This window comes from Pelodiscus sinensis, chromosome 10 (assembly GCF_052426305.1).
Source record: "Pelodiscus sinensis isolate ZL-2025 chromosome 10, ASM5242630v1, whole genome shotgun sequence".
NCBI classification, from domain to species: Eukaryota; Metazoa; Chordata; order Testudines; family Trionychidae; genus Pelodiscus; species Pelodiscus sinensis.
In genome coordinates, this window is record NC_143061.1 from 26,506,578 (window position 1) to 26,527,384 (window position 20,807).

At 45.1% G+C, this 20,807-nt stretch overlaps 1 protein-coding gene across 3 annotated transcripts; it reads left to right on the forward strand.

Moving 5' to 3' along the window:
• Positions 1-4,836: 4,836 nt before the first annotated feature.
• On the forward strand, positions 4,837-20,807 carry MISO1 (mitochondrial inner membrane subdomain organizer 1). Of its 3 annotated transcripts, none has more exons than XM_075937752.2 (5): positions 4,855-5,075; positions 8,157-8,216; positions 15,123-15,276; positions 18,802-18,962; positions 19,526-20,807. In XM_075937752.2, exons 1-5 carry the CDS (start codon positions 4,995-4,997, stop codon positions 19,790-19,792), a joined length of 723 nt encoding a protein of 240 aa, XP_075793867.2. In that variant the 5' UTR covers positions 4,855-4,994; the 3' UTR covers positions 19,793-20,807. The 3 variants fall into 3 exon arrangements, with proteins under 3 accessions (XP_075793868.2, XP_075793867.2, XP_006123541.3); XM_006123479.5 differs by lacking the exon at positions 4,855-5,075 and adding an exon at positions 5,082-5,691; XM_075937753.2 differs by lacking the exon at positions 8,157-8,216 and having other exon boundaries at positions 4,837-5,075.

Below are 20,807 nucleotides of genomic sequence, written 5' to 3' on the forward strand. Positions count from 1 at the left end.
TCCTTTACCATAGAATTATCAAGAATGTGTTGCCCCCCCCCCCTTTGTTTTATTGAAGTTATTTTTGGACCAGAGAGGTGGAGTGGGAGTTTCCTGTGCTTAATTGAAGAGAGTGGGTGGAATCTAATAGAGTAATTTTTCAAAAGTGCCCAGTGTTTTTTGTTAAATAAGCATTAACAGAAACAAATAGTTCTAAATACATTAAAAATTTTATTCCTGCAGTAGTTCATGTCTCAATTCTTTGGTTCCTGAGACCCTAATCCTACTGTTTCTCCATTCCTGCACAGAGTTTTCTTAGGGGAAAAAAAGGGTAAACATTTGAATTTTCGTATGTGGGTGCTGGGGTTCAGATGTATTTTGGTCTCCTTTATGTATTATAAAGATGCCAAAACAAGACAAAGATGCTATAGCTTTCTCTGCAAGTATCTTTAAAAGTAGCTATTTATACTTAGCAATAGGATGCTAGCATTTTTCTGTATCCCAGAATCTCCAACAATTCTGGACATCTGGGCTATCTCTCTTCATTCTGCAGCTCCTGGAGGTGGATGAAAATTTTAGCACTGTGCACTCTGGCCACACCCCTTCTGCTTCTGTATATTGCCAGATTCTCTGCCTCTGGGCCAGTGGTCATTTGTGGATTTGATTGCTCTTGCCCTGTGTATTACTTTAATTTTGACCCTGTTTAGGAAAGAGGTGATTTTTTTTTCTTTTTAGCTTCCTCCTCTTTGTTGTCTGTGGATCCACTTGAGTGATTTAACCCTCCTTGAGACTTAGTTGCAGGCAGCATCTCCATCGCTACGTCTCTGCCTGTATATAGGAATAACAGCAGCTGAAAAGCATGTGGTTAAATCCAAGCAGTACTCTATTTGTGAGGTGGCCTTCCCAGGTGTGGCAGATGCTGACATGTGCCCAGCCTGCACTCACTGAGCTTATCCTAACTGCATTAGGTCCTGAGGCTTTGAATTAAGTATGTGAGATTCCCACCCAGCAAAGCAATTTCAACACAGTCTTGTGGGGCCTGATATTGCTTTTGTTACTGTGCTTACCTTTTTTCAGGCTTGTTTAATTTGTCCCTGCTAATTTCCTCAAAGGAGGAGTGGAGAGTATTGCAGCCCCTGGGAGGATTTTGATGGAAGAAATTTAGTCTGAGGCTTACCTCTCAGGTGCCTCTGAGTGGTGTTGAATTTGAATCATAGACATCATCTCAAAGTTTTCAGAAAGAAAATAAATTGCTGCTATGTATTTTCCTGGCTCTATTGAGTGTCCAACAGTTCATATTCATCAGCAGATGGAAGAGTCTGGCAACTTGTACCTTCTGGATGCTGTTTCTCTTTCCCCTTTCTTATATCTTATCTAATTTGGGAATGTAGTAGCTGAGTTGAACCGTTTTGGGACTTGTCTTCCTGGGAAACCTTCTCAAAAGATTGCTCTTTGAATTCTCCACTGCCAAGTACTAGGTCCCTTTCCATGTGGGAGGGCTGTGAGGACACATTGTTAGCCTCCTGGTCAGATTGAGAAAGGGGATGATTGTCATCTTTTCTCATGGCACTAAGGACCCCTTAAGATCAAGTAGGTGGGTATTTGTGCCCTCATACATCTATCCTCTTTGTTCTCCAGGACTTAGCCCTGAGCCAGTGAGCTCATCTTTGGAGCCTCTTCCTGCTTTGCTCCAGGATGATTGATATTATAGCGTTTGAGGGAAGTGCCCTTGGAAGGGGAGTTCTACCCTAAGGATCCCATGGGTAGAAAGGAGGAGGCCACTCCTTAAAAAGTTTCTGAGGCCTCCTCAACCACCCTCAGGATGTTTCTGGCATCAAGGACATCTCTCACCGGACTGGAAGATCTCAGAGCCCTAAAGGACCGAGATCATCCACACTAGGATTGTGTTTTAAAGTAAAGCTCCCTAGCAAGAGCTTCAATAGATGCAATGGCACAACCTGTGGCACCAACACATTCCTGTCAGGATGTTTGCTGACCTTTGATGGCTTCTAAAGAAGACAATCAAACTTGATCAATTATATGGGTAGAACAGAGGACTTTCCATTTCCTTTTCTGATGAGACTAGTTTCCTGGTCCTTTCTTCAGTCTAGACTGCCTTGAACTGTCACCTGTCTTAATAGTGAACTCTCCAGGTAACTGTCACTAGTAACCCTGGTGTGGACTCATTTACTTTTTGCCTGAAAGGACAGCTGTAATATGAAATTGCAATGACAAAGGGAGAGACACTGTAGAACAGAAAACAAGGAATTCTCAGCTTTTTTAAGACCAAGAAATCTCCTCAGTTAAATATCTTGTCACCTGTTTTTCAAAAAGATGGAGACTTAGAGGAATTTCCTATAGTGTGCCTATCTCTAATCAAATTTTGAAGTCATTTCTTTCCACTGATATAACTACCTGGATTTGAACTTGAAAAATAAAACTAGTACACTAGATGAATATGTTAATATAAGAGGTTTATAGTTTTAGATGTTTCTCATGTGTGCTGTATCAAAGGTTTGTGAGATGATCTCTACATCTTTTTGTTCATTAGACTTGGTCTGTATTAGAGAATTAAGTGAACATGAGCCCCCTTAGGTTGAGAGGTATATAAGTTGTGAAACTGACAAAGCCAGGCTCACTATTAGGAGCTTGCGAGCTCCGTGCTCCTATCTCAGTGCAGGAAGGCAGGAAGCCTCACGTATCTTCCCTTCTCCCCCCTAATGCTCCCTGTATGCATGGAATAAATTGTATGTGCAGTGATATGCACAAATGTGCACCACCTGTACAAAGAAAAACCTAGCTGTGGGCTTTCCGCTAATCAACTGGGTGGCATCTGAATCTCTCCTGAGTGGCCACACAAGCACACAGCTTACAGGGAATATCTCTCTCAGATGAGAATGGAGGCTAAGTGAGAAGCCCAAGCAGCTTCTCTTTGCGTCTGGTCGGATGAGCTCCCTGAGGGGGTGCGGAGACATCTGTGGAAATGAGTGCCCGGGTTCTTTCTTAACGCTCTATACTGCCCCTTTAAAGTCAGTGGAAGCACTCCTTGTGAGGATATGCACCACTGGCAGGAAGGTAGTGTGAACATCAGCCCCTTCAGTAATTACTGAGGTGGCTATAAATCTACATTAGACTGACTTAAGACTGTAGTGTGGACATCATAATGTATTTTGCATATAACAAGCCCCCTCCCCCGTGCAAATAATGAAAATAGAATAAAAATGTATAAAACATGGGTCCTATGGTTCCTATTCATAAACAATCACCTAATCCAAAGTAAATGTAGGCTGTGTCACAAGATACATACTTAACTGGAAGAACTGTAGCTTGTACAGGTGTAATTTAAAAGTCCAGCTGCTGTTAATTCCCAAACTTGTTATGTTGTAATATTTTATTATGCTGTATCTCCTTCTAAAGCCTATCAGAGGGTTCATGATTCTAAAATGGATCTTGGTTTAGTTCCATTAAGTCCTCTGCAAAAGGTCCATTCATTTAGATGGAAACTAAGGAAATAAGTCCTGATTATCTATCACACCATTCAAACATACTCAAGGCCAATAGCATGCTCTACTGCAGGACTACTCAACATGCGGTCCGTGGGCCACATGCAGCCTGCGACTTGTTTGTTTGTGGCCCACAGTGTGGTTTGGGTTTATGCAGGGCTCAACACATGGTCCGCGGGTGGGAGCCAAAACAAAAAAGTAGTCACTATAATGTTCTTCTGTTTATATATGTTTTAGTAGTTAAATTTCTGGACTATCCTTGCTTATTAAAAGTAAATGAACATTTCAGGTGACTATTGCATTTTATTAATATCAGCAGAACTGACTTAAATGGGCCTGTTTTTGTAGTCTTGCCTTAATCTTTGTATTCATGCCTGTCAGTGTGAAAGAAGCTGTTTGTATATATTTGCATGTATGTTGTGGCCTGTGCTGTGTCATTGTGTCTCCTGGGGCTTCCAAAGTTGAGTAGCCCTGCTCTACTGCATGAGACACACAGTATTACTTAGCAAAGAGAAGAGCTGACATATTACATCTATAAAATAACAGCTGCAAGGTGTTTGTATGAGGTAAGGCCAAATTCTACCCTGCTGTAAATTTCTTGAACAGAGCAGCATCCTCCAAAACCAGACCTGAATTTACCCTATAGATAGAACATATGAAGATCAGTTTTACTGAAATGAATTAGGTAACTATTGTAATTCCTGCCACTCCAAGGCATGCAATTCTGTGTTGTTTCCTCAGGGCTGCATGAACTTGACATCTAGTCCTGGTGAGTGCAGGGTGGATGCAAGCCTGATCCCTGCTGCTGGGGCCATGCCCTCTACTACTGGTAATTGCCTAGTCTGAGTGATGGTGGAGAGGGGGCTAAGGATGAAATGGGGGCAAAGCAGGGGAAGAAAGCAGTGGGGGGGGGGGGGAGAGGGAAGAGCAGGGAGGAGCGTTGGGAAAGGAATGGAGTGAAAGGGGGGAAGAGCAAGGGGGTGGTCCTGGGCCCCGCATCTGCACTAAGGCTGTTCCTGCCAGGAGCAGATCATAGGTTAAGGGGGCTGGCCCAGGGCTGGGACTGGCCACCAAAGCCTACAATGCCACATACGCAGCATGCAGTTGCATAGGGCACCACAACATTAGGGGCAATTTAGTGCCCCAACTTTCATGGTGCCCTATGCAGCTGTGTATTTTGCATATTGTTAGGGACGCCTTTGTGTGTGACCCAGGGCTCTGTCCAGGGCGGGTTGTGGTGAGCTAGGTATTGCTATAGCACCTAGGCCACGGCAAGCTCCGTGGTGCTAGGCCCTGTACCATGACGGAGAGAAGTTGCTCTAGGGCCCTGCTCTTGTATACAGCCGGGCTGTGCGTGCCAGGCAGTTCCCGCTGCCGGCCGCCGCGCGGAGGGGAAGGTGCTCGCTGGCCGTGCGCTACCAAGCGGCCCCGGCGAGTGGCGCTGCGGGCTGGGCGAGCGGAGCCGGCGGGACAGGCCCGGGGTCCTGCTGAGCGGGAAGCCGAGGCTGGGCCATGGCAGAGCCGCGGGGCGAGCCTGCGAATTTCCTCGCCCGCCTCTCCGAGTGGGCGGACTCCCACCTCGCCCTCGTCCGGGTACCTGCGGGGAGTGCGGCGGGGGGAGGGCGTCTCCTGGGGAAGGGGCCAGGCCCGGAGGCTCCCTCGGAGCCCGCCCGGCGAAAGCCCTGAGATCCCTGCAAAGGCGGCAGGCCCCGGCTGGCTCCCGGGCAGGCAGAGAGCTTCCGCCTGGCGCTGTAGCCTCCGGCCACCCTCCGCCACGGGCCCGATTCGCTCCCCCTGCCTTGCGGCGGGTAGCTGGCCCCGCTGTTGTTCCCCACAGGAGATGGGGGGCGGTTTAGTTAGCGGTGGCCCCAGGGGTGTCCGCGCTGCTGTTCAGGTGGGGCTGGAGACTGACAGGCTGCGCAAATCCTCCCCGCCGCCCGCGGGCTGATGCACCATTGCGCAAGGGGCATCCCTGTTTTCCCCCCGCTGTCTCCCTTGGCTTTGCATCCGTTGCCGGACATCGGAAGATGAGCTGGTGATAAATAAAGCAAGACGAGGCTAAAGACCAGGGGAATAGTCAGCAACGCACACCAGGCAACCCCGGGGAAGGAGGTGGGCTGCTCTAGTTCAGCAGCTTTTCAAAAACCAGGGGCACGTTAACAACGTGTTAATCATAATTCAGAGCAGCTGGATCTCTGAGCATTTCTAGGTGGGTTCCAGACTGAGTAAAAGCTAAGCCTAAGTTGAGCAAGCCCTCAGTGGGAGAGCTGCCTTCTTTCTGTACCCCTGGGTTTTTCTAGTCATCCGAATAATAAACCCTCTGCTTCTGGGAGCCAAGAGGGCATTTATTAGACGTGTGTTGCAAATGTTATTTTTAGAAACAGTTTTCAGTGCTACAGCGAAGTATTTAATGCAGATGTCTACGATTTAGAACTGGGGTTCTCAAACGTTTTTAATGGAGTGCCAGGGCTGGTGTTAGACTTACTGGGGCCGAGGGCCAAAGCCGAATCTGAGTCTCACCGACCAGAGCCAAAGCCTGGGGCTGTATCTACACTGGGCCACTTATTCCGGAAAATCAGCCGCTTTTCCGGAATAAGCTGCGAGCTGTCTACACTGGCCCTTGAATTTCCGAAAAAGCAACGATGCTCTACTGTACAAAATCAGCCACTATTCCGGAAAAACTATTCTGCTCCCGCTTGGGCATAAGTCCTTATTCCGGAACACTGTTCCGGAAAAGGGTCAATGTAGACAGCCCAGTAGTCTTTTCTGGAAAAAAGCCCCGATCGCGAAAATGACGCTCGGGGCTCTTTTCCGGGAAAGCGCGTCTACATTGGCCACAGACGCTTTTCCGGAAAAAGGGCTTTTTCGGAAAAGCAGCCTGCCAATGTAGACGCTCCTTTTCCAGAAATACTTATAACGAAAACTGTTCTGTTTTAAGCATTTCCGGAAATTCATGCCAGTGTAGACACAGCCTGGGGGTTTCAGCTCAGATTAGGGGGAGTCAGGCTTCAGTTTAGCTCCGAGCAGTGAGGCTCATGTTACCGGCCTTCTTCTTGGGCTCTAAAGCCTTTGGGACTTCAGCTTTGGTCATTCCATCCACCCTAGGTGTTAGGGCTCAAGCTTTGTTTCTTGCTTGGTGTGGCAGGGTTTGGGTGGATTCAGGCTTCAGTTCTTCCTTATGTAGTAATTTTTGTTGTCAGAAGAGGATCACGGTGCAATGAAGTTTGAGAACTGATTTAGAGAACCATTAGAAATTGTAATGTTTTACTTTGCAAAATCAACACATTTTTAACTGTAAAAAGCAGGCACAGGTACTCTAGCAAGCTAAGTAATTACGTCTATTAAAAGGAATGGTGCTGTGTAATTCAGCATTTAATAGATACCAATACCGAGTGGAGGGGACTCTGCAATGGGGGGGGGGGGGGAGAGTTTAAACCAAGTAGCACTAAAATATACATACAGGCTGCGTCTAGACTGGCAACTTGCTAGCTGTCTACACTGGCCGCTTGAATTTCCACAAGAACACTGATGATCTCATGTAAGATTGTCAGTGTTCTTGCGGAAATACTATGCTGCTCCCGTTCAGGCAAAAGCCCTCTTGCGCAAATGCTTTTGCGCAAGAGGGCCAGTGTAGACAACGTGGTATTGTTTTGCGCAAAAAAGCCCCGATCGTGAAAATGGCGATTGGTGCTTTCTTGTGCAAAACCGCGTCTAGATTGGCACGGACGCTTTTCTGCAAAAAGTGGTTTTGCGGAAAAGTGTCCGTGCCAATCTAGACGCTCTTTTCCGCAAATGCTTTTAACGGAAAAACTTTTCCGTTAAAAGCATTTGCAGAAAATCATGCCAGTCTAGACGTAGCCACAAAGTAAGGACAATATACACAAGAATGCATCTGAATTTCATTCATCTCACTTTTAAAAAAAGGTTTCACATGAAACCAGGCTAAATTCAGTACTTGGTTACAACTTTGAACCTCAGTCTTGTCCTCCCCGCTCCTCCCCACTCCCTCCCCATGGGGCTGGAGCACCAGAGGAGTGAAGTGTTTCAATTGGGGGCCACATCAGTGAGGGTTGGGATTTTTTGGAGGAGCTTTTTTTCCCTTTTCATATGTGTGATCCCCTTCTGATTTTTCTGTGGGTCAGTGGCCCCTGATCCAAAAAAGGTTCCTCACCCCTGCCATAAATAAAGACAATGTTAAACCTTTTTTGTGTTGGACATAATAGTTTTCTTTATTTAAAATGAAGCCTGGTCAACAAGGCCCCAATCAAGGCCCAGCCCCTATCTGACCACAGCGTCCTGTCCCTGACCCCGATCCTAGGGCAGGCCCCGTGGTCCACCCCCATCTGGGAGCAGAAAGGCCTGGTGGCAGCCCCCCACCCTGCTGTGGCATGAGTAGCAGAAGAGGCCACAATCCAGCTGCAGCCAACAGAGGGATATGGAAAGCGTCTCAGCCCCCTGGTTATTATTTATTAAATGATTTGTACTACAGGTTCACTAAAGTACAAAACAAGGACCCTGCTAAAGGTCCTCTAGTGAGTTTATTCACATTAGAATGTCTTGGTTGCCTGTTACCTGTGTGGTGGTGGTTGTATTTTCTTATTTAATGTTTTTAATTGGATGAAAATAATGAGAGAGAGAAAAATTAAGGATTTTAAAATACTCTCTTTTTTTCAGAACATTAGTACTGGAATGGCTATAGCTGGAGTCATTTTATTTGCAAAAAGTATTAAATTGGTAAGTTGTGAATAATTAAGGAGTAGCCTTTATAGCCATTTGTCACTTTTAGTTGAAAATATTATGGGGCCAGATTGTATCAGTGTTCTACCTTCTTTGTTTCAATGGCATCACAAAGCAGGCAAATAGCTAGGGTAACTGATTAATTGGATGGTGTTGGTTTGGCATGAGAGAATCCCTACATGACACAGGCCTAGCAAATAGAGGAAGGAATACCAAGTGTAAAGTGCTGCTGAACTCTGTTGATCCTCCAGAGAAGCTCTTCACAGTCATAGCAGCTGGAGCAATTCAGATCTTATTGAAAGTATTCTCATTTGATTCCCAGAACAAGATTGGCAGGTTGGGCATCATAAGGCCACAGATGTTGCCAACAGCCATATTTGTGGGCTCCACGGGCAGTCTATTCTGGGCAGAGAGCTAGTCCCTAATATCTTGCACAGTATATTTATATTCTTATTTAAAGTGTTTTATAAATAACAGTTTGAAAATATTACATTAGGGTTAAAGAGCAACCAAAAATAATCCCCATTTTAAATTATCTTTCATATTTGAAAAGAAACTTTGAAGTGTTTGGTCTAGTGGATTGGCAGATTCTACAGGTAGTCTGTAAATTCTTTCTCTCTTCCACTAGTTTAATATTGCTACTACTGTATTGAGGATTTAGAAGTGGTTCACAACAAAACTGTCTAATTTCTAATGGACAGAATAGCAACTTTAAACTTTCAGATGTATTTTATTGTACTTCATCTTCAAAACTTTAATTAGTCACAGTAATAATAATCTGTGATAGGTTTGGCAACACAATTATAAACACCTCTCTTGACTCTTTTTTTACTTTCAAACTAAACTTTAATTCCAAAGCCAAAAATCTTGAGTTAGCTTTGTCTGTTCAGACTCCCTCTGCCTCCTATGTCTCCATTATCTCTAACTTTCACCACTTCCAGAGCATTGCTGGAATTCCTCCTTACTTTGACCCAGACTGCTGAATTTCTAATTCATGCTGTAGTCACTTTCTGCCTTGATTGTTTCATTTCTCTGTTTTGAACTTTCTAAATATTTATTTTCTAAATATCTGATTGTTCAAAAGCTGTGTTCAGTGGAGGCAGGACAATATCATCCCTGCCAGCTTCACTTACATCCAGTTCTATTTTTACTTCTTTTTTTAACTTTCCAAACACTTGCTCCTTCCAGTTCCTATGTCTTCCTATTATATATCCCTATAGCAGAGGAATATATAATAATTTTTGAGGGGGGGGGGCACTTTACAAATTTTAGAAGTGTTTGTGGGCCTTCCTGGAATGGGCAGGGCCTGAGGTAGGAGTGGGGCATGGGTGGAAGGGGTGGGGTTGGGAGTTAGCCTATCCTCAGCTTTGGTTGGCCTGGGGTCCCACTCCTTCCATTGCCCGAGTTCCAGCCAATGGAAGGGGTAGGACCTGGAGCAGATGGGACAGTGCTGGGGGCTAGCCGTCTCCCAGAGTTCTCTGGGACATTGGAATTCACACTAAAGGGCTTGCAGCTCCTGACCCTGCTGCTAACCCATTGCCTGGTAGCTGCCCAGCAGCCACGAGCCAGGAACCTTTCAGCTGCTGTTATTTAAAGGGTTCACGGCTCACAGCAATAGGCGGCTGTGAGGCAAGGTGTTAGCACAGGGCCGGGAGCTGCGAGCCCTTTCAGTTGCTTCTATTCAAAGCAGTGTTTCCCAAGAAGTGAAAATAAGGGTTCCACAAGAAAATTCCATTAAAATAACATTTTATTATTTTTTAAAAATTAATATTTAAGCGTTTATGAATTTTATTGAAAACAATTTTCATTTGTGTTTGCCACAATAAGTGTCCCTGTGTAATGCCAGCTTAGCCAGAGAGTGGGGATAATGATGTCACTACTCAGCGCTGCGCGCGCAGTCAATGGCGTGATCGCCTGTTAAATACCACCGTTCTCGAATTATGCAACAACAAAAACGAAGTACAGAAATTGACTGAATGCTGCGCCAGATATGCAAATCCAATTTTCCAGTATTAAACCAAATATAAAAAGAATTTGCCAAGAAAAGAAGAAAAACCACTCTTCGCATTGAAAACTGCCAATATAATGCATATTAGTTTTTGAGCTTTATTTTTTGTACACATTAAATATGGTTTTTGTTTTTAAATATGTGCAATTAAACTAAAAATTGATCTCATGACTTTGTTTAGCATTTGTTTATTATTATCCTTACTTATTTTTACTTATTTGTGGTCTACTTTTTCAGCTCCACATACTAGAATGTTATTAGGGGTTCTGCAAAATTCTTTTGAGTTTAAAAGGGTTCCTTGGCCAAATAAGATTGGGAAACACTGATTTAAAGGGTTCTTACCTTCCGGGCAGTTGCAGGCAACATGGTCGCAGTTTCCCTGATGGCACAAGGCCTTTAAAATTGAAGCAAGTGAAAGGGCTTGCAGCTCCTGGCCCTGCTGCTAAGGCATTGCCTGGGAGCCAGGAAGGAGGCATGAGCTGTTTCAATTACTTATATATAAAGGGCTTGCACCTGCCATATGGCTATTACCAAGTTGCCTGGCAGCTTCCGGGAAAGCGTGAGCCCTTTAAATAGCAGTAGTAGAAAGGGCTTGCACCTTCCTGGCAGCTCCCAGGCAACGCGTTAGTAGTGAGGCCAGGAGCTGATGCAGGCTGGATGAAAGTGTTAGGTGGGCCAAATCCGGCCCACTGACCATCCTTGCCCTGCCCTGCCCTGCCCTGTCCTGTCCTATAGTCTTGTAGATAGATGCCTATGCAGTTGTCTGTCCTTTCCACTCTTCCCATCTTTAGACCAATTTTTTCATCTTACATATATTAGGTATGTAATCCAAGTTGAGTCAACAGAAGTATTCGTGAACCCTGATGTTTATCTCTGTTCATTTCCGTAACTCTTCATAGGAGGCAGTTACTCTCCACATGTTCTACTTTCTGAGCTGCAATATCCTTTTACAGTAAAACTCCAGTGGTCCGGCATCTGATGGTCCGGTACTCCTGATGGTCTGGCACCATCAGGAACCCGGAAGTGCTCCGGGCAACCGGACCATTGGAGCTGCTCTGCCCCCAGGTTCCCCGATTAAGCCGCTGCTAAAACTGACCAGCGGCTGAATTGGGGATGCCGGGGGCAGAGCAGCTGGAGCGCTGCCGGGTTGGTCCCATAGCGCTGCCCCTCGGGGCTGCGGGACCCAACCCGGCAGCACCCCACCTGTCCCCGATTCAGCCGCTGCTGAAACTGACCAGTGGCTGACTCCAGGAAGCCCAAGGCAGAACTGCTCTGCCCTGGACTTCCTGGAATCAGCCCCTGATCAATTTCAGCAGCGGCTGACTTGGGGACACCTGGGACAGAGCAGCTGGGGTGCTGCCGGGTTGGTCTCGCAACGCCAAGGGTTGGCGCTTCCAGACCAACCCGGCAGCGCCCCAGCTGCTCTGCCCGAGGCATCTGGATTCAGCCGCTGTTGAAACTGACCAGCGGCTGACTCCAGGAAGCCCGGAGCAGAGCAACTCTGCCTCGGGCTTCCTGGAGTCAGCCCCTGATCAGTATCAGCAGCGGCTGACTTGGGGACGCCTGGGGTAGAGCAGCTGGGGTGCTGCTGGGTTGGTCCAGTAGTGCCGCTCCTCGTCGCTGTGGGACCAACCCAGCAGCACCCCAGCTGCTCTGCCCCGGGCATTCCCAAGAGCAGCTGGGGCGCTGCCAGGTTGGACTCGCCGAACCAAGGGTTGGCGCTACCGGACCAACCCGGCAGCACTCCAGCTGCTCTACTGCAGGCATCCCCAATTCAGCCGCTGCTGAAACTGACCAGCCCCCCCTTCCGATAGTCCGGCAAATCTGATAATCCGGCATCCCCTGGGTCCTAAAGGTGCCGGATTATCGGAAGTTTACTGTATTTATAGTTCACCCTAAAATCTTCCTTCACTCTTTTGATTGACATACTGAGTCAACTCCAGACATTTCATAAGACTGCTTTCCACCACACTGGCAATATAAAGTAGACTTTATGTTGTCTCTGCTGGCAATTAGCTGGTCTAAAGGTGGCATAATCAGTTTAATTCCACTCTCTTCTTACGATTCTGAGAAATATTTTCTAACAATAATCAAAATATCGATGGTGACCAAACAGCTCAGATAATGTTTTAATTCCAAAAGATAATTGTGGATGAGAAGGGGAAAATACCTTATGGATAGACCAAAAACTCTTTGTTTCGTGCATTTCTCATGTTAGAAAAAATAATTACAGGCAGTCCCCGACTTACGCGGATCCGACTTATGTCGGATCCGCACTTACGAATAGGGCTTTTCTCGCCCTGGAGCTCATGGGCGGCGGGTCGCCACCTGTGTCCTCCGGGGTGAGAAAAGCTTTTCCCGGTCTCCCTGGTCTGCTGGGGGGGTCCATCAAAGCCGCTGGACCACCCCAGCAGACCAGGGACACCAGAGCAAAGCCGCTGCCTGGGCGGCTTTGCTCGTTTGCCCAGGAGCTTTGCTGGACCCCCCTAGCAGACCCGGGGGACAGGAGCAAAGCCTTGGAGCATGCCCGCAGCGGGACAGCCCAGACGCGCTTGGGCTGTCCCGCTAAGGGCGTGCTCCGCGGCTTTGCTCTCCGTCTCCCTGGTCTGACCAGCAGACCAGGGAGATGGGGAGCAAAGCCTCGGAGCACGCCAGCAGTGGGACAGCTGCGGTGCGCCTGGACTGTCCTGCTGCCCGCGTGCTCTGCGGCTTTACTCCACGTCTCCCAGGTCAGCAGACCAGGGAGACGGACCAAAGCTGTGGAGGACTTGGGCGGTCCCGCCACCCCTGTCTCCCTGGTCTGCTGGGGGGGTGGTACAGCTTGTGCCCTCCCCCCCCCAGCAGACCAGGCTTTTCTTGCCTACCCCTGGGGTAGAGCAGCTGGGGGCTGCCGAGTTAGTCCCGCAGCGCCGCTCCGGACCAACCCAGCAGCACCCCAGCTGCTCTGCCCCAGGCGTCCTGATTCAGCCGCTGCTGGTCAGTTTCAGCAGTGACTGAATCAGGACGCCTGGGGCAGAGCAGCTGGGGTGCTGCTGGGTTGCTCCAGTAGCGCCGAGGAGCCGCGCTACTGGAGCAACACAGGAGCACACCAGCTGCTCTGCCCCAGGCGTCCCCAAGTCAGCTGCTGCTGAAACTGACCAGCGGCTGACTACAGGAAGCCCGAGGCAGAGTTGCTCTGCCCCAGGCTTCCTGGAATCAGCCGCTGATTAGTTTCAGCAGCAGCTGACTTGGGGACGCCTGGGTTTCTTAAGTTGAATCTGTATGTAAGTCAGAACTGGCATCTAGATTCAGCCATCGGTTGAAACTGGTCAGTTTCACCAGCGGCTGACGCCAGTTCCGACTTACATACAGATTCAACTTAAGAACAAACCTACAGTCCCTATCTTGTACGTTATCCGGGGACTGCCTGTATACCATTGAGTTTTTTCAGGAATTGAACATATAGTGTTTTCTAGAGATAATTTTGCCTCACGCTTTGGAGTGTGAATATGCCTAATGTTCTTTGAGTTCTTGTTTGGTTATTAGCGACGCTGCATTCCTAACTGATCTTTACATGTACTAGAAATCAATACGATTTTATAAGTAATTGTCTTAATATGAAGCAGTACTGAATAGTACGTACTGCGATTATTACTTCTTTCTTGAACCTTGGTATTTGCATACAAAGGAATTTTACAAAAATCAAGTCTGTTAAATATACATAAATGACTGTTGGACCTTGGAATGCAAATTAAATTTGATCCTGAGCCACTTCTCAATCCCCTTTTATTTAATTTATTTACAAAACCTTCAAACTCTCTGCCTGCAAGGTTTCATATTTCTCAATTCCTAGTAAGGGGACCTTGCAGATAACAGGGGTAAAGGTTTAGTAAATAGAATAAAAATGTGAGGATGCAATATTGAGTTGGTTTTTTTAGAGCCTGATGTGTCAGTCAGTGAGAGCAGCAGCAGTCACATAATAACTATTTGAATAGATTATTCCAAATGTATCCTGCATATGATCTTAAACAACAGGGGCTTTAAAATTAAACGTTGATAGTAAAGTTTCTTCATTTCTAAGATTAGTTCTTTTCTGTTAGCCCCCATACCAAATCTCTAGTTCATGCCTTAATTGTATCCCACTTTGGTTCTTGCTAATCTTCCCCTCTTGCCTGTCAAACACGCACATTTTTCTCTTTCAGTCCATACAAAATGCTGCTGCTAAACTTACTGCTATTCAAATTGATCATGAAGTCTCCCCTTTTTCAATCTTTCCATTGATTTCCCATCTGATACCAAATAAAGTTTAAAGTGCTATCACCATGTTCAGAGTGCTACATAACTCTCTGCCCCCCCATGTACTGCCTTGTCAAGCTTCATGTTTCCTCAATTCTCTTCCACAACCACTATTTCCAAAATTGTTCACCCTTGTGTGAGAATCTGACAGAATCACTTGTGACTTTTTTCTTGAACCCCTTGAACCATGCAGTGTATAATCCCTTTTGATCTCATCTGCAAGACTCCTATTTTTGTTGATTTTAAACCTTTCTTAAGGACACCCTTTTGCCATTCTGCAAATATGAATCAAATTGACATGTATATAAATTGTATATAAAATGGATATTATTACTGCCTTTCCCTGACCTCTGTCTAATTGCCTGTCCTTGAGTATGAGCTCTGTGGAGAAAGGACCATTCTTTTTAAATGTGTAGAAAATGTCCAGCAACAGCTACAACACATTTTTAAAAGATTAAAGTTGATTAGAATAATGTAGTGTAATTTGTAATTTGCAAGGATTCATCTTGTCAAAATCTGGTTTCAGTGTGTTTGCATGGGTTTTTTTTAAACAAAGTGTAAACTGTTGCTTTTATTTTTCCTAAGACTGTATCTTATTCTTCCTTCTCTTATATCAACAGACAACAAAATTTACAAGTGCTGTGGATATACCAGTAGAATTTATAGAAAAGAATGTGAAGCTACGAGGAAGGTTATATCAAATAACTGAGAAAGGACTAGAAGTTGAACATGTTCCCATTAACCTTCCTTTCTTGTCATCATTACAGAGAAAATGTAAGTAAGAAATGTACAGGAAGAATGAGATAATAATGACAAACTTAAATGTCCTCTTAGTTCATACAGTTGTGTCTATTAAACTAGCAAAAATTTACAACATCTGAATTGTTTCCTTAGAAACTTTTTAAGCTCTGCAAGCATTAGCTCTGCAGGCAGACTGGGCTCCTGGCCAGAGCCTGCCCTCTGGCACTCCAGCCCCTCTCTTCCCCAACCCTGTGTCCTCCCACACAACATACCCAAACCCTCTGCCCCCACCTACACCCATACCCTCTTCCAGATCTGGCACTCCAATTCCCTGCCCCAGATCACAATCCCCTCCTACCCTAGGTTATAAACCAAACTCCTGCACTCCAGTCCTCTCCCCTAGGTCAGAAACCAAACCCCTGCACCACAGGCCCCTTCCTAGGTCACAACCCCCTCCTGTTCTCGGTCACATTCCAAAACCCTGCACCCCAGTCCCCTGCTCTAGATCACAACTGCCTCCTTCCTCCAAACTCCCTCCCAGACCCCACTCTCCCTCCTGCACCCCAATCCTGTACCCCAAGCTCCCTTCTGCATCCAGCCTCCATCCCAGACCCCACACCCTCTCCATTAATATAATTGAAGAGTGCAGCCCTCAACCACTTTCCAAGTGGCCCCCGTCAAAAATTATTCCCCACCTCTGGTATAAGCAGTGGTAGTGGAACAGTTGAGAGTGAGGAGGGTCTGAATTCTAATTCTGGCTCCGGCACTGTGTGTGGCTAAGGCCATGTTATTTTATCTCTTTGCTGAAGTTTCCCCATGAATAAAATGAGAGTATATTTATCCACTTACTTTAAAAGTGTATGGTAAGGACTTGATTTAAATACGCATCTGTCTAGACATCTTATGTATTCAAGAGGTCCCTGTTACCATAGTATCTGAGTACCTCACAGTCTTTAATGTTTTTATCCTCACAACACCCACATGAGGCAAGGAATTAAAGTTTTCCCACTTGTTGGCTGGGAGACTAAGGCATGAGAGACTGAGGCCTTATCTATATTTGATTCTTTTGTAGACATAGGCTACGTCTAGACTGGCATGATTTTCCGCAAATGCTTTTAACGGAAAAGTTTTTCCGTTAAAAGCATTTGCGGAAAAGAGCGTCTAGATTGGCATGGACGCTTTTGCGCAAAAGCACTTTTTGTGGAAAAGTGTCCGTGCCAATCTAGACGCGGCTTTGCGCAAGAAAGTCATGATTGCCATTTTTGCCATCGGGGCTTTTTTGTGCAAAACAGTTTTTAGCTGTCTGCACTGGCCCTCTTGCACAAAAACATTTCCGGAAAAGGGCTTTTGCCCGAATAGGAACGTCAGAGCATTTGTGCAAAAAGCACTGATTTCGGACAGTACAATGTCAGTGCTTTTGCGCAAAATCAAGCGGCCAGTGTAGACAGCTGGCAAGTTTTTGCACAAAAGCGGCCCCTTTTGCGGAAAAACTTGCCAGTCTAGATGCAGCATGCTTAAGAGTGTGGGGTTTTTTTGTTGGTGGGTTTTTGTTTTTTGAAAGTTTATACTGACAAAAGCTCCAGTTTAGATTCAGTTTTGTCAGCAAAAGCAGTGTTGTCCCATCCATTGGACAGTTTGGGGCAGCTGCTCTGGGTCCTGTGCTTTCAGAGGCCCCAGGACAATCAAGATTACTTGGGGGGGCCTGATGATGGCAGTAGGGGTTGGCCATGCTCCTGCATTCACCAGCAGTTGCGGGAGCTGTGGGAAGTGGAGCAACCCAGTCCCAGTCTGTTCCATCTGCCACCTTCCAGCTGGGTTGCTCCACTTCATTGTGGCATTGGGAAGTAGAGCAACTCAGCCCCAGCCTGCTCTGTTCCCTTAAGCGATACAGCTGGGAACTGGAGAAGCAGAGCAGGCTAGTGCTGAGTCACTCTGTTTCCGCTGCCACGGTGAGTACAGGGGGGCCTGACTTCTTACTGCTGGTGCTAGACCTCCTGGTAATCCTTTGGGTTGTATCACTGAGGGCTCATCTAGATTACAGGGAACGGTCAAATGAAGATATGCAAATTCAGCAGGAATTTGCATATCTTCTGATCGCACTTTTGAAAGCAAAGCTTTCAAAAGTGAAAGTAATTAAGACATGGCTTTTTAGTCGAAAAGCCGCTCTTCCTCAAAAAAGGAGGTTTACGCGGCTTTTCGTCAAGGGGGGGACGCTGAAAAAGCCACATCTTAATTACTTTCACTTTCGAAAGCTCTACTTCCTGACTTCTGTGGGAATTTGCATATCCTCTTTCGACTGCTCCGCGTAGTCTAGTTATGGCCTCAGGGAAAAGGTTTTAGGGGACGGGGTACAGTGAGGAGGGAAGGGGCCAGAACAGGGGTTGCAAGAAACGGGGTGGGAACAGAGCAGGAGTGGAGCCTTTGGAGGTGGAGGGAGATGTCCTGGGCCCTGCATCTTTCTAGGGACAGCCCTGGACAAAAGAGTTATTTTTCTAGTATAACTTACTTCGTTCAGGGAACTAGTATAAGCTATACTGGCAAAAGCTGCTCTATTGCCAATATAAGCTGCATGTACAGCTACAGTGGGAGGATTTGCCTGTATAACTATTAAATGAGATTTGATATAGAAATTCATACCGGTTTGAACACATGAATCCCATAAACAAACTTACAGGTTAATGCTATAGACTACACACATATGCCTCTCCCTGCCAGTAAATATTTTAGCTGGTTGTAGCCAGCAGCCTTTCTTAATCCTGGTTTGTGACGGGTCTGGAACCTACCCCCACTGTGGCTATGTATTTAAAGTGTTATTAGGAGGTAGGTGGGCCGGCAGTCCAGCTCAGTACCAACTCACGACAAAGTCCGGGAGTTCAGTCCCCACCCCCCACACAGGGGCTGCTGCCATCTCTGTATCAGAGGCAGCAGCATGGGGCAACAGGTAAGGATGTTAACTAGCCGTTAATTGACTAGTCGAGTAGTCAATGGAATTTCCATCGACTAGTTGATAGGCACTTCCGCATTCCTCCTTTGAAATGTGCAAGAGCCCCCGACCAAAGACTAGTCAACTAGTTTTTAACATCCCCAGTGACAGGCAGCTGGTCCGCAAGGGGAGCTGGTTTTTAAACGGCTCCCCTCGCGGACCAGCTCCTGCTTGCCACCCTGCGCTGCTGTCTCTGATCAGCAGTATGGAATGGCAGGGGGCTGGATTGCGCTGGCTGCCAGCCATGCTCCCAGGGACTATAGAATAGTCAAGTAACTGATAAGAATTCATGAGGTTACTCGACTATTCAATTAACTGATATTTAACATCCCTACTGTGGGGTGCTGCAGCTCACTGAGATGAAGAAGGGTCACTCATGCAGCCCACTGGCTATTCTTGCTTGCTTATTGTTGTTATAAGTTATTGTTGTTCCACTGATGTCAATACCCCATGTAAGTCAGTGGAGTTATACTTATTTGCAGCTACTAATGATCTGGCCCATCATGTGAAACTGGATCTTTTTTGATCATATGGGAGTAAAAATACCATTTTATGTATATTTCTAATATATTCAGGGCAATCAAATGGTGTTTTGCTGGTCAGACTTGCTGGAGTGGAGCTGACACCGAATGCTATAGTCTGGTTACAGGAAGAGTTAAAACCTTCACAAATGATGTGGTTCCAGCTTCTTGGAAGGGAGGATTTGGTGCTTGATTGCCTCGTTTTAGTAAATAAGGTAAATGCGGTAACATGAAGGATTGACAGTTCTTTAACTTTCATTTCTGTCCAAAGATTTGCAGAGATTATTGCTATTACTTGATTACATTGTAAGATCTGAGGGTATTATATTAAATTAAACATTTAAGCAGACCTTTTATATATTCAAATTGGAGAAAAATATTTATACTTTTGCAAACTCAAAATATAAGTGTAGCTTTTCAGTGGCTAGTTGACAGTTCTCTATGCTATCAGGTTTGTGGCATCTAGAAATACAGTGGACACTAGCTCTGTGGTCCTTAGGATTTTTTCTTGATCAAGTATCTGGTGTAATGTTGTTTCACAGATGACTTCACATTTTGTGTTTAATTTTAAAAGTGAGTTGAATGCTATACAACTTTTAATTGTTTCTGGAGTTTTCAACACTGAAAGAGTGTAGAATTAGCCAAAAGGAGGTAATTTCTAACTCATAACAGTCAGACAATTCACACAACAGATTAATTGATAATGTGTTAATATCCTTTGTAAAAGACCAAGTGAATGTATAACATGAACTGCTGCCTTCACTTCATCTTTTTGTAGGGTAGATTTTTCAGTGTGTGTCTGAATGAAGAGATCTTAAGACAAGGACTTGGCAAAACAATACGTATTGAAGGACTACATCATGACTCTCCATTTTACTGGAAGCTTCACAAAAGACTACTTCAAGCAGAGCTAAAAGCCCTGAAGAAAAATAAGGGAATATGGAAAGAAGAAACTTACTTTGAAAAACTTAGAGGTCATATAAGTAATAATACATTTGTACAGAAATTAAAACAGTTTGCAAACTGGCTGAGAATACGTATTTAAAAGTGAAATGGGAAGGACTTAGTTGGAAAAATTCTATTTGGACATTCATGAGTGTCTCTTTGGTGGATGCTTTTTATAAAAGAGGAGCTTATGAAGGGAAACCTATGCTTTCATTTTTGAAAATCCTGCCTAAAGAACAAATATAAAAAGTAGTCCCAAAAATGTCACTTAAAGAGGTGTTCAAATATAATTCCTATATCATAACAAATTTCAGCGTGATGTTGCCTGCTAAAGTGTGTTAATCCTAACATTATTCAAATAGAGGGGCCTAAAGTTATGTTTCTCATCCTTAATTTAAGTTCTTAAATAAGTGGTCTGATTTTCAAGAGTGTTGAGCACCCAGATGACTCCATTTACCTCAGAGGAAGTTATTGAAGATCCTATTTTTGAAGGTCTAAAATATTAGTGCATGATGCCACACTTTACTTAACATAGCAGTGGAATATAATGGTTTTTAAACTGGCTACCCTCGCGGACCAGCGCCCGCCTGCCACCCTGCGCTGCTGTCTCTGGTACTGAAGGACTGCTTAAAACTGAATATTAATTAGATATTACTTAAAGAAAATTACTGTCTTATCTTTTTGCTTTCTTGGACCTCTGTTGTGCGGAAGTATTTTTGTCTGAGTCCTATGTAAAGAAACTTATGTGCTATGTTTACTGTTTGTATGTTTAAAAAATTCAATATGTTTGAATAATTGGTTCTGTTGTGTAATTAATAGAAAAGGTGATGTGACACAGCTGATCTTAAAAAGAAGAGTATATAGAAACTTCAACAACAATAATTTTAATTTTAAAACACCGTACATGATCATAAATTAGTATATTAATAAGCTGCATATTGACTTGTAGTATAAGTACATTAGTCTATACAATTTAAAGAGTTGAAGAATTTAAAGATTATAATCTGGCAAAGTGATCTTTTGAATATTCATAGTTTGTTTCTAGATCCAGGTCATGTCAAGTGAATTAGACATGTTTTGTAGTGCAACCTTAAAATTAAACATGGAACAGTAAA